The 13,326-nt window shown below is 46.0% G+C and overlaps 1 protein-coding gene across 1 annotated transcript; it reads right to left on the bottom strand.

Annotated features, from left to right (window-relative positions):
• Positions 1-1,917: 1,917 nt before the first annotated feature.
• On the bottom strand, positions 1,918-8,631 carry RPUSD3 (RNA pseudouridine synthase D3). Its single transcript, XM_008151899.3, is given in 10 exon segments — positions 1,918-2,372; positions 3,179-3,318; positions 5,562-5,685; positions 5,907-5,991; positions 6,073-6,180; positions 6,888-6,987; positions 7,114-7,158; positions 8,112-8,251; positions 8,506-8,612; positions 8,614-8,631. Coding segments are annotated over 10 exon segments (1,059 nt in total). The 3' UTR covers positions 1,918-2,180.
• Between the last annotated feature and the right edge of the window lie 4,695 nt (positions 8,632-13,326).

Raw genomic sequence — 13,326 nt, 5'->3', positions numbered from 1 at the left:
ACCACTGGGAGGCCCCCAAACCCCCAAGACCAAAGGAGGAGCTGGGCTGACATCTACTGCACACAGATTGACAACCTGAGACACAGGGGTAAGGGTGGACCTTGCCTGAACCCCAGCCCTTCTCCAGAGACAGTGGGTCTGTCCCTTCCTCACAAGGGGTCAAGGCCACCTAAAAAGATCTCCAACAAGCCACGTCCCCCTGGAAAGTTAGGTATTTCTTAGTTGTAATGGATTGAATGGTACCCCCCACCTAGAACCTGTTAATGATTTTATTTGGTAATAGGATCTTTGTAGATGTAATATCTTGTCAAGATCTTGAGATGAGATTATCCTGGATTATCCAGGTGGGCCTTCAATCCAATGATAAGTGTCCTCATGAGTCAGAAGAAAAGGCACAAACACGAGAAGGTCATATGAAGATGGAGGCAGAGACTGGTGTGATGCAGCCAGAAGCCAAGGAACGCTTGGAGCCACCAAAAGCTGAAAGAGACCCAGAAGGACTCTCCCACAGAGCCTTCACCGAGAGCACAGCCTTGGCAATGCCTGACGTCAAACTTGTGGCCTCCAGAACCGTGAGAGAAACAATTACTATTGTGTTAAGTCACTTGGGTGGTGATAATTTGCTATGGCAGCCCTAGGAAACTAGTACACTAGGCAAATGAAAATACATATACTCTGACCCAGAAATTCTGGCATAACAACCAGGAAATGCTTACTATCAGGTTCACAGCAGCATTGTGGTCTAACAGCCAAATGACCTAACTGTCCATCAACAGAATGGTATATTCAAGCACTAGAATTCAAATTCCACACCAAACAACACATTTGCATTTCTCAGTATGGAGTGAGAGCAAATCACAAAAGAACATATACAGCATGATTCCATTTATAGAAATTTGGGAACTAGGCAAAATGAAATCTTATCTTTTAAGGATGCATACATGTGGTAAAACTTAAAAAAAGACAAGCGAGGAAAGAATTCTGTCAAGGCAGTGGTTCCCAACAATACTGAACCTCTTAGGGAGCTTTTAAGAGAGATCAATGCTAGGGGTCTCCACTCCAGACAGATCAAACCATTATCTTTGGGGTGTGTAACCATGGGGATTTTTTAAAAGTTTTTATTGATTTCAGAGAGGAAGGGAGAGGGAGAGATGTTTCCCTCTCCCTCTCTCTGAAATCAATAAAAACATAAAATAAAAATAAAAAGAAACATCAATGATGAGAGAGAATCATGATTGGCTGCCTCCTGCACACCCCCTACTGGGGATCAAGCCCGAAACCCCTGCATGTGCCCTGACCAGGAATGGAACCGTGACCTGGTTCATGGGACAATGTTCAAGCATCATACTGGCTGGGCAAGTCATGGGGACTTTAAAAGCTTCCTGAGGAGGCTACGTAGGGGGCGTTCTAATGTGGGTTAGGGCTGAGAACTGCTGCTTTACAAGAGAGGATGTTTCTGTTTCATGCCCTAAGTAATGGTTATGTAGGTATCACCTTATAATTATTCTTAAAGTCACAGAGATGTTTTATGCACTCTGTATGTTTAATCTATTTCACAAATTTTTAAAGTAAAAAAACATCTTTCTTACATGAGGTTCTCTAGAGTAGTCAAATTCATAGAGACGAAGGAGAATTGTGGCTAGCAGGGGCAGGGAGGGGAAATGGGGACTTAGTGTTTAATGGGAGCAGAGTTTCAGTTCTGCAAATGAAAAGAGTTCTGGAGACAGATAATGGTGATGGTTGCAAACCGTTGTGAATGTGCTTAATGCCCTCTGAACTGTACACTTAACAACGGTAAGAGGGTAAATCTTGTTAGGTGTGTTTTATCACAATTTTTAAAAGTCTAACATTTCTTCCCAACTAGAATTGGGGCAGAAACAGCTAAATAAAAGGCCACACTTTGAACTCAACAGAAAGCATGGTCCATGGTAAACGTTTACTTTCTCAGCAAATCCTCAAAACCATACTATGAGTTAGGTACATTTACTATCTCAAATCCAGAGAGGTGAAGTTATTTGTCCAACATCACACAGCGAGTGCCTGGCCAGGAAGTGATCTTAGGTTAGTCCAACCGCAGAGCCCTAAACCATGACCTTACTGCATGTTGCACACTGAGCTCCTTCTCCTCCAGTCTGCAGGCCCCCCACACCCACCACTTTCCAGTAGGAACAGAAGGAGAACTATTGTTGGCGGAGCCCCAGGCACTGTAGGGTCCTGGAGAAATACGAGGGCAAAGGTGCCAAAAGCTCTATGGGGGCATCCCTGGGCCTGGTGCCTGGGAGGTGGAGAGAGTGCAGGTGGAGGTGCAAGGGCATCTGGGCAGCCTGGGCAGGCGTCAGGTGGAGGCGTTTGAGGAGGGCTTCATCCAGGACCTGCGGTGGGAGAGGCACGTCAGCATTCAGCCAGGTCAGTTCCAACCAGCTCTAACCAAAATGGGAGTTAGGCAAGTACTTCCTCCTTCCGTCTATGTCTGTAGTTACTAATTTCCTTTCTACATGTGCACGTGTAAACACTCATACACGCTCACTATGGCTAGGGGTTCACCAAATCAGTTTCTGCCTGGGCATAGAGCTATAGGACATTTCCCAGCCCCTCTTGCAGTTTGGTGAGGACATGTGATTGAGCTCTGGCCAAGGGAATGGGAGTGTTTGTATGTATGCCGCTTCCAGACCTGGCCCATGAAAATCTCCCATGTGAACCTGCACTGTCCCCACTAATCTGCTGGCTAGATAGCAACAGCCCGGGTCCCTGAGTGACTCCTTGGAGCAAAGCTCACCTCTGCCCCACCCCCATGAATTGGATTTAACATGGAGGGAAATTCATGTGTTAAAGACTCTAGTACTTTGGGGCTAGTCTGTTAGAACTGACAGTTACCTAATACACACAACCTCTCTTACCCCTTTTACCAAAGAGACTCAAAGAACAGCAGCCTGAGAAGGGCCTTAAGAAATCAGCTAGTTCAGCCTTCTTTGTGAACAGATGGGGCAGAATGAGGCCCAGGAGAGGGGGTGTCACTTGCTCAGGGCCATACAGCCAGACAGGGCTACAGTACCTTTGGAAGCCAAGAGGGACCGCCTCCCAGTCCCAAGCTGCAGAGGTTAAGGTCTGGAGATCTGCCCACCCTCGTCCCCCAGCCCACCCCCAGGAGGCAGAAGACAGGTCAGGTCAGCTTGGGTACCTGTTTTGGGGGCTTGGTGCTCTCAGCTGGCAGTAGAAAGCGTTGGCCCAGGACAGTGCCCACGCGGGCTGAATACGTGTGGTCCCCGAGCACAGGGCAGAGCTGGAGTGCCATGTGTACCTGTAGCTGACTGGGGAACACTAGGAGATAGGAGAGAGATCAGATGGTTAGCAGCTGCTCTCTGTCCTACCCAATATCACCTGTCCCCATTTCCTCTGGGGAAACACCACCCCCATTCTCAGATCAGGTGGTTTTAGTGAGGCTGATGCTACTGCCCCGGCCTCCACAGCAGGGCACATGACCAGGTCAGGATAGTCACAGCTGTCAACCCACCTGGCCTGTGAGATTCACCCATGAAGAGAGGCAACCCTGAATTTATTGCTAAAGCTACTGGGTATAAAGCATGTTCTTTCCTGCTGGGGTGCTGAACTGGGGGGGTGGGAGCCCGGAGCTGCTGGAGCCCTGGCCATCTCCACCTTCACCAGGGGAGAGCCTGTGGGAGAAAGAAGCCAATGTACGGGAGGCAAGAAGAAGTGGAGAAACAGCTTCCTGATGACATCCTCTGAGCCTCTGGTCCAGCCAAATTATGTGAGCCAATAAATTCTTTCTTTTTGTCTTACACCAATTTGAACTAGCTTTTGGGAAACGTACAACCAAAAGTACCTTGGCAAAAACAGAAATGAGGGGGCCATGTGCTAGATATGGTACAAAATGTTTCACATATACAAACTTATTTAATTGTCATGGCTGCCCTGTAAGGTGGGTCATACTATCATCTTGGAAAACCAAAGCTCAAAGAGAAGTGACTTGCCTACCACCATAAACTGGGATTTAAACCCGGGAGCTGTACTCTGCTTCTATGTCTGGTAAAAATCTAAAAACCCTCTTGCGATAAACCACCTAGAAACACTGGGAAGACATAACAATCAATCTTTTAAAGACACAACTGGGTACACAGGCAAGTAAGGTCCTCAAGACCAAAACACAAAAAGGAAAACAAATCTAGAACACACACGAGCCAACATTTCACCTCTTCTAGGAGTGCTGCCAATCTTGATATCCAGGGGGGCCGGGTTTAAGTAGCTACCCCGGAGGCCAGGGATGAGGCCTTGCTGCCCCAGTGAAAATGGTGGACGGGAGAAAAAGCCAGCCACCAAGGAAGGCAGATGATTACCTTAGAACTAGATAAGAGGAATGAACCATTCCCCTTAAAATTCATAGTCATGAGCCTGTTCTCACACAGGTTTGGGGCTCTAAGACGTCTCGAATGATCTGTGAACTTCTGACTGAAACCAATATGTAGGGAGATCCTAAAGTAGTGATAGTGCTGAGGCATTCAGCAGAAGCAAAGGCGAAACCTCTCCCAAAGGGCCCGCATCCAATGAGGCAATAAAGGGTTTCCACAGGAGCCCAGCTGAACCTAACCCACCACGTGAGAGAGTCGGTGGGAAACACAACAGAATTATACCCTCAAGAATTTCAGACAGTGGAATTATAGAAACACAATTGTTTAAAATGATTAAAGACCAAATAATATGGGTAAAAAAGCATGACTGGTTTTTTAAAAGGCCATTTGTATTTATAAAAAGACCCAAATAGAACTCCTAGAAGTGAAAAATATAGTCAATGGATAGGTTAAATTTGCAGATTAGATCCAATTAAAGGAAAAGTACTCAACTGGAAGATAGATCTAAAGAAATTACCCAGGCCCTGGCCAGGTAACTCAGTTGGTTAGAGTGTCATCCCAATACACCAAGGTTGAGGGTTCAATCCCAGTCAACGCACATCCAGAATCAGCCAATGACTGCATAAATAAGTGGAGCATCAGATGGGTGTTTCTCTCCCTTCCTTCCTCGCTCTCTCTCTCTCTCAAATCAATTAAAAGAAGTTACCCAGAATGCAGCAGAGATAAAGAAATAAAAAATTAGGAAAGAAAAGTTAATAGGGAATAGAATGAGAAGGTCAGACATGTCTATTAGGCATTGAAAAGGAAGAGAATAGAAAGAATGCAAGAGGCACAACATTTGGAAAGAGAACTTTCCAGGATTGATGAAATATATTAATCTTCAGATTCAGGAAGCACAGTGAATCCCAAGCAACATAAATAAAAATAAACCCCCACACCTAGATTTATCATAGGGAAACTACAGAACACCAAAGACAAAGAGAAGACCCTGAGATCAATAACTAAGAGAGAAAACCGATGAGCTACAAAGGAATGACCATTAGATTGACAACAGAAGACAAGCTGGGCCTGGTCGCATACACCTTTGGGGTCCATCAAATGCTCCCCGGGCTGCTCCTAACACTACCACCTTCCTCCCACTCCCTCACCTCCCCAGCCAAATGCAGTTCTAAAGTCTGGCTGGGGCTCTAGACCCACCTGTTAGTGGTTGCAGCTGGACCAGAGCACAGCCAGGGCCGGTGGCCACCACACGGAAGTGGCTTAGGGTCCTCTTGACACCTTCCAGGATGTCCTTTCGGGACGGGGACTTCACTGGAACTGCCTGTGGTATCAGCCCCCCGAGAATGAACACGCTTCACACACACACCCGGGAGCTATACCCAAACCCTCCCGGCTACTCAGGACAGGCAGGATAGGCAGTGGTCACTTGCCTGTTTTGGGAGACAGGAGAGCCAGCTACCTCGAGTCTATGCCCTCAACTCCCCTGTAAGAGTAGCATGTCTGGAGAGTCTCCTCCTGTTCCCCACCCAGACCCTGACTCACGAAACCAACGCCATCAACGTATTCCAGTTTCAGAGCTGCTTGGATCTTCCCCTCAGAAGTAGCGGGGATCCCATCAGTGACAGCCCTGAGAAAGAGGCAGGAGGCGGTCACAGAGAGGCGTGGCGGGACCTCCCCACTGCCATGGGAGCCTGGCAGCACCTCTCACCAGTAGGTGGCTGTGGGTCTCTGGGCTCTTCGTGAGCAGGCGAAGAACTTCTGGAGGCGGCTTGCTGTCTGGGGACAACTGGAGAGGAGTACAAGCCCAGAGGCCTCCCTGAAGGAAGGGGACAGGTCATGAAAGTTAAAGTCCCTTGGGCTCATTCACAAAAAAGGGAGGAACACTGACCTGTTTAAGGCCAAACAGTAATGCCAGATTATAACCCAGACCTCCTCCTGGGAAACAGGGCTTCCTCGTGCTTGATAAAGGCTCTGTAGCTCAATGTGTCTCTCATTCCACCTTGGATCCCAGGGAGCACAGAGGTAAATGTCATAACAATTACCACCAATTGCTGTGGGTCCACCATGTGCCAGGCCCTATACTACTAATTTCATATATATTAGCTCTGAAGTCATTAAATTCCCCACAAACAAGCCAAAGAGTTTGTGAAAGTGCAAAAATATTTCTTCTCAAGTACCATCTCTAATTGATGGCAGTTAGAAGAAAGAATATCGATGATCAATTCATGGCCAATGCCTGCCATGAGTATGGACTTGGAAAAGTGACTGCATACTGAACATTGCGATTATTAGCTCTATGTAATGATAAGGGAAACTGAGGCTCAGTGCGGTTTCATGCTTTGCCCAAGATCCCAGTTTGTGCATGAGGATTTGAACCCAGATCTGTCTGTTCCCTCCTGCACCTTGTATTCTATCTCTACGATCCCAAACCAGCCATGGAAATGCCTCGGCTTATTTCCAAGCAACTGTTCCCTAACCCTAGATGGATGCCTATCCTACCTTCCTATCACCCCCACCACTTACTTCCCACATGCTCGGACAACCTGGAGCTCCTGCTCCCCAAGCCCCAGGGACTGGCTCAGCTCTGGCAGCACAGAGAACAATGTCAGCTCTCCTGGTTTTCCTGGGAAAAAAGAAAAAATACAAGTTGCTCCAGAGGCAACTCTATCCCATCATCCCCTTCTTTTCACTATTCCCTCCTTAGAGACATCAAACCCCCTTTCAGTGCATCGCCTTCCCCTGCCCATACCTGTCACTGGAAGACCCTGTGGCTTGTTCAGCGTCACTAGTGGTCCTAAAACATACATACAGGAACATCATTGGCAGAAAAAGCAGCAGTTAGAGTTTACAAAGCACTTTCTCAATTCATCTTTTTTTCTTTATTTTTATTATTGACACTATTACAGATGTCCCATTTTCCCACTCCCTTTGCCCCTCCCATCCAGCCCCTGCCCCCCCTTCCCTCTGGCTCAATTCATCTTATCCTGAGGCCCCACCACAACTCTCAGACATGTTATCAACCGCACCCTAAACTAGACTTCTTCCTGTCCCTCACATAGGCTAAGCTCCTGCCACCTCAGGGCCTTTGCATTTGCTGTTTCTTCTGTCCCAGATTTTCATGTCTGTGTCCTTCATCATCCTGGCTCAAACGTCACTAGCAGAGAGCCCTAATTCTGCAATCTAATGTCTGCCCCACTCCTACAGTCCCTCACCGTCATACCACTGTTTTATTCATAGCACTGATCACTAGTAAGTACCTAGTTCATTTTTTAAATCCATTTCTCCCACTAAAATATTGGCTCGCTGAGTGCAGGAACCATATTTATCTTGTATAGCTTAGCTATTGCCTGGTGTCTGGAACATACCCTATGCTCAATAAATAGTTAAGAGAAGTATTAAATGGCTGAATGAAGACTGAGGCTCAAACTGTTACTTTCCTAAAGCCACACAGCAAGCTGATTACAGAGCCTAGATCCGACTCCAAAGCTTGTGTTTTGTCCATCAGTCAGCAATTTATTACAGCAATTCCCATTCTGAAATGCCTACTGTGTTTAATACTCTCTAGTTCTTTCCACCCTCCCACCCCATACCCCATTCCCATAATGCCGAGGCTCAGAGAGATTATGTGGCTCATTCCTGCCCATGAATCTAATAGGAGGCAGACCAGGATTCGACGCTAAAGGCTTTTAATAGGGAGCCCATTCAGTTGGCCAGAAGGCTAGGGGCAGCTGTCTCGCTCACGCTCACCTTTCTGGTCCACCACAGATGCCCTCAGCACATCGACCAGCTCCTCCCGGCTGAGGTTCTCTGGCTGCAGCAGCCCTGGGAAGGGCTGGTTTCCCAGGGACCCTGATCGTTTGCTGGAGCCTCGAGGTTGCAGCTGACGCCTGGAAAAGGTGGAGTAAGCAACAGGGGAGTGTGTTTACCGAGGTGCTGCCCATTCTTACCTCCACACACCCTTCCTAAACTGGCCCCATTTTACAGAGGAGGAAACTGAGGCTCAGAGAGGACTAGTGACTAATGTGCCATCATACAGCAGAACCAGTCTTAGAACCCATATCTTCCTAACTCCAGATCTCGCACACACCTTTCCCCAAACCCCCCACCCCCCGGAAGTGTGTATGGGGATGTGTGTAATCACCGGGCCTCGGTGCCAAAGCCTGCGACCTTGCGAGCTGAGCCGACCCCTGGCCCCCGCCACCAGCCACCCCAGACTGGGCACAACACCCGGCAGCCACCCATTTCCCCCTGCGAAATCAGTGCGCATGTGTCCAGAGGGCAGCCCCACGCCGCCTGCTAGCCCACAGCACGCTGATTGGTCGGATCGACTGTCAATCGGAAAAGCAAGAAGGTGGGCCTTTAGAGCCGTGAGAAGGCGGGACTTTGCCTTCGCCCGGAAGGAAGTGTCTTAGTGCTCGCAGTGCGTTTGGGGAACCTGAGGCACAGAGTAGAGAAGGAATTTGTCAGGTCAGAGAGGCTCTCTGCCTACAAAGCGGGCGAAAGGTTGGACGGAAAGAGGCCGCATGCTAACCTGGCTAGGTAAGGGAAGCCTGCGTGGCCACCTTGCAAACTCAGAGACCTAAAGTAACCACAAAGGATGGTCTGAAATTAAAACCTGGAAAACGAAAAGCCGTTTATGGTGGGTAGTCATGTTCTAGGCCAGTATCTTACCTGAAAAAGGTCAGTCTTTATCATAACTGAGACTTTCTGTTGTTCTTTTGCACCTGTGATACATATCGTTGGAATGTCAAAGTAATTTTCCTTTTTCCAGACCCCCTCAAAGCACAGGCACCAGTCTGCAGAGACCACAAATTCCCTTGTTGTTATTGAGTTAATTGGTTGACTGTTAACTGTCCTGCACCCACCTAAGTAAAAAGTGTGTCTATCATTTTACTTTTTATCCAATCCCAGAGTTTCCCCTCCCTCCTCCGCCCCACTTTGCTTTCTCCCACCTCCCTAATCTATCACGGATGGATTTCTTGTAACTCACTTAGGTCTCCTCTTTTGATTGTAATGTATAAAACAAGGTGCAGCCCTAGCGGGTTTGGCTCAGTGGATAGAGCATCCGCCTGCGGACTAAAGGGTCCCAGGTTCCATTTGGGCCAAGGGCACAAGCCTGGATTGTGGGCTCGACACCTCCCCTCCCAGTAGGGGGCGTGCAGGAGGCAGCCAATCAATGATTCTTTCTCATCATTGATGTTTCTATCTCTCCCCCCTTCTCTCTTAAATAAATAAAATATATATATTAAAAAAAAGGACAGACACAAAGTGCATACCTGCCATTCTCCAGAGCATTATCTCAGTCCATTGAGATTTTGCTTCCCGGCATTTGTCGGCTGTTTGGCTCAAATAAACTCACAAAAATTCTTCACAGGTTTGAATTATTTCTTAATGTTGACAGGGAACCTGAGACACAGAGCAGAGAAGGAATTCATCAGGGTCAGAGAGGCTGTCTCAGGACAAAACTGAACGAACGTTAAGGTTTTCTACCTCTGACTTCAAAAAGCCACTGTTATGCACACTATCTTAAGGCAAGTTGCGGGTAGGGGGAGAGGGGAATCCAGTAAACTGCTTGGAAGGACAGCCTGGTGCATAATCCAAAAGGAGAAAAAGTCCAGAGGCAGGAGATTCACTAAAGCATTATTTATCAAAGCAAAAACAAAACAAGCCTCAACACTGGAAACATAAATTGTCCTGTGATTAGCTCTATACGGGAAATAAATCTAATACATCACCTATTCAACATTTTTAAAAAATATTTTTTTTATTTATTTCAGAAGGGAAGGGAGAGGGAGAGAGATAGAAACATCAAAGATGAGAGAGAACCACAGATCGGCTGCCTCCTGCACGCCCCCCACTGGGGATCGAGCCCACAACCCGGGCATGTGCCCTTGACCAGAATCTAACCCGGAACTCTTCAGTCTATAGGCCAACACTCTATCCACTGAACCAAACTGGCTAGGGCTATTCAATATCTTTTTTTTTTTTTTAAATATATTTTATTGACTTTTTACAGAGAGGAAAGGAGAGGGACAGAGAGCTAGAAACATCGATGAGAGAGAAACATCGACCAGCTGCCTCTTGCACACCCCCTACCGGGGATGTGCCCGCAACCAATGTACATGCCCTTGACCGGAATCGAACCTGGGACCTTTCAGTCTATAGGCCGACGCTCTATCCACTGAGCCAAACTGGCTAGGGCTATTCAACATGTTTTTAATGCTAACTCTATTCCAGGCCCTGGCAACTGGGGAACACAGATCAGCAAGACCCAGGCACTACTCACAAGAAGTTCAACCAAGTGGATACAGTTCAGATCACAGCATCACAACACACCTTGATAAACCCTGTGCAGATTTAGAGAGAGAGGAGTGAGAAACCAGGTGAAATCAGAAAAGGTGTCCAAGCATGGGTTATGATTGGCAGGTGTGAAGAACTTACAGAAATTTACCAGGAAGCAGAGGGAGGGAACAACAAGAGAAATGAACTAAGTAAAAAAAAAAAAAGAAAGAAAGAACAAAATGGATTCTGTTCTGTAATTACAACTATGGAAAGGTCACATGCAACCTGTGCATTGTTTTATTTATTTACCAAGAGCACTATAACTTTTAATGCATTGTTTGCATTAACAAAAAACTTCAAATTAACCTAAACCCATCAATAGAGGGATTGCTAAGTCAATTGTAACACATCCAGACCATGCAGCCATTAAGGAATGTATAGGTCTATATGTGCTGATATGACTCAATCTCCAGAAATATTAAAAAAAAAAACACCAAAGTGAAGGGCAGTGTGACTAGAATTGCATGCACTGTGTGTGTGTGTGTGTGTGTGTGTGTGTGTGTGTGTACTGAGTGGCCAGATTATTATGACCACTCCATCAGTTGGACCACTTTTTGCCTTCAATACTGCGGCGATTCTTCTTGGCATTGACTCCACGAGATGTTGAAAGGTGATGCGAGGAATCTGACACCATGCCTGATGAATAGCACTGTCCAGTTCTGTGAGATTTAATGGTTGTGGAACCAGCTGCCTGATGGCTCTTTTAACTTTGTCCCACAAATGCTCAATTGGATTGAGATCTGGTGATTGTGGGGCCACCTAAGCAAGGTAAAGTCTCCCTCATGTTCTTGAAACCACTCCTGCACAATACGAGCACCGTGGCATGGCGCATTGTCTTGTTGGAAGAAGCCATCTCCATTGGGATATGCCATCAACATGATAGGATGAACTTGATCAGCAATGATACTTAGGTATATTGTGCTATTCAGATGTTGTTCCACATGAATTAGAGGGCCCTAATAAAAATATATACACACACACACACACATATAGCCATGCTCCACATAATGACATTTCGGTAAACTACAGACCACATGTGATGGTGTTCCCATAAAATTATAATAGAGCCCTGGCCAGTGTGGCTCAGTTGGTTAGGCTTCGTCCTATGCACAAAAAGGTCATTGGTTCTCTTTAGGTCAGGGCACATGCCTGGGTTGCAGGCTCAATCCCTGGTACAGGGTGTTCCCACCGATTGATGTTTCACTTTCATATCGATGTTTTTCTTTTTCTCCCTCTCCCTGTCTCTCTAAAAATTTTTAAAAATATCTTTAAAAAACCTCTCACATTGATGTTTCTCTCCATCTAAAAAAATCATTTAAAAATATTTTTTAAAAAGATTATAATGGAGCCCTGGCCGGGTTGGCTCAATAGATAGAGTATCGGCCTGCGGACTGAAGGGTCCCGGGTTTGATTCTGGTCGGGGGCACATGCTAGGATTGCAGGCTCGATCCCCTTTGGGGGGCGTTCGGGAGGCAGCCAATCAATGATTCCCTCTCATCATTGATGTTTCTATCTCTTTCCCTCTCTCTTCCTCTCTGAAATCAATAAAAACATATTAAAAAAAAAGATTATAATGGAGTTGAATATTACTATCGCCTAGTGAGGTTGAAGCTGTTACACTGTCATAGCACAATGCTTAACGCACATGTTTGTGGTGATGCTGGTGTAGACAAACCTACTGCACTGCCTTTCATAGAAAAGTATAGTGTATACAATTATGTACAGTACATAATACTTAAAAATAGTAATAAACGGCTATGGGACTGGTTTATGTATTCACTATACTATGTTTTTATCATTACTTTAGAGTGTACTCTTTCTACTTATTAAAAAACGTTTGCCATAAAACAGTATGCCATGTTATACTAGCAGCAGGATCATACATCTCATACTTACTGATCAATGAATTGCATAATTTTCTTTTGTGCTTGATTTCATCTCATGTTGTTTTGTACAGTAACATGCTATACAGGATTGTAGCCTAGGTGTGTAGTAGGCTATACCATTTAGGTTTGTGTAAGTGCACTCTATAATATTCACACAACAATGAAATTGTCTAACGTTGCATTTCCCAGAACTATCCCCATCATTATGGGGTGCATGACTATATGTGTGTGCGATTTATGTACATTTGTTTTATTTATATACTCCTGGATTTCTGAAAGTGATAGGGAGAAGGGCACATAATAGGAATAGGACCACACTTGTTTAATGATTATTCATTTTACTAACTATAGGTAAGAGGTTTTAAAAAAATTTTTTTAAGTGTGTTTTTATTGATTTGAGAGAGAAAGGAAGGGAGAGGGAGAAGGAGATAGAAACATCCATGCAATACTGATTGGCTGCCTCCAGCCCATAACCCGGGCGTATGCCCCGACTGAGAATTGGACTTCTTGGTGCATGGGTCAAGCTCAACCACAGAGCCACACCGGCTGGGCGGGCTATAACAGGTTTTCTTACAGATCCTGGGAAACTGGAGAATCTGTTATAAGAAGAAAAACAAGGCTGTAAAAAGATACAATGCCTTGGAGCCTGGATAGGTCCATTACTCAAAAAATTCATTTTGAGAGCAAATCAAGGACAGGAAACACTTGATTTGTTGCTGTGCCTGGACCCTGAC

Source organism: Eptesicus fuscus, chromosome 18, assembly GCF_027574615.1.
Source record: "Eptesicus fuscus isolate TK198812 chromosome 18, DD_ASM_mEF_20220401, whole genome shotgun sequence".
Classification (NCBI taxonomy): Eukaryota; Metazoa; Chordata; class Mammalia; order Chiroptera; family Vespertilionidae; genus Eptesicus; species Eptesicus fuscus.
Note: the sequence above shows the minus strand (reverse complement) of the source record. Positions and strands in the feature narration are given on the sequence as shown.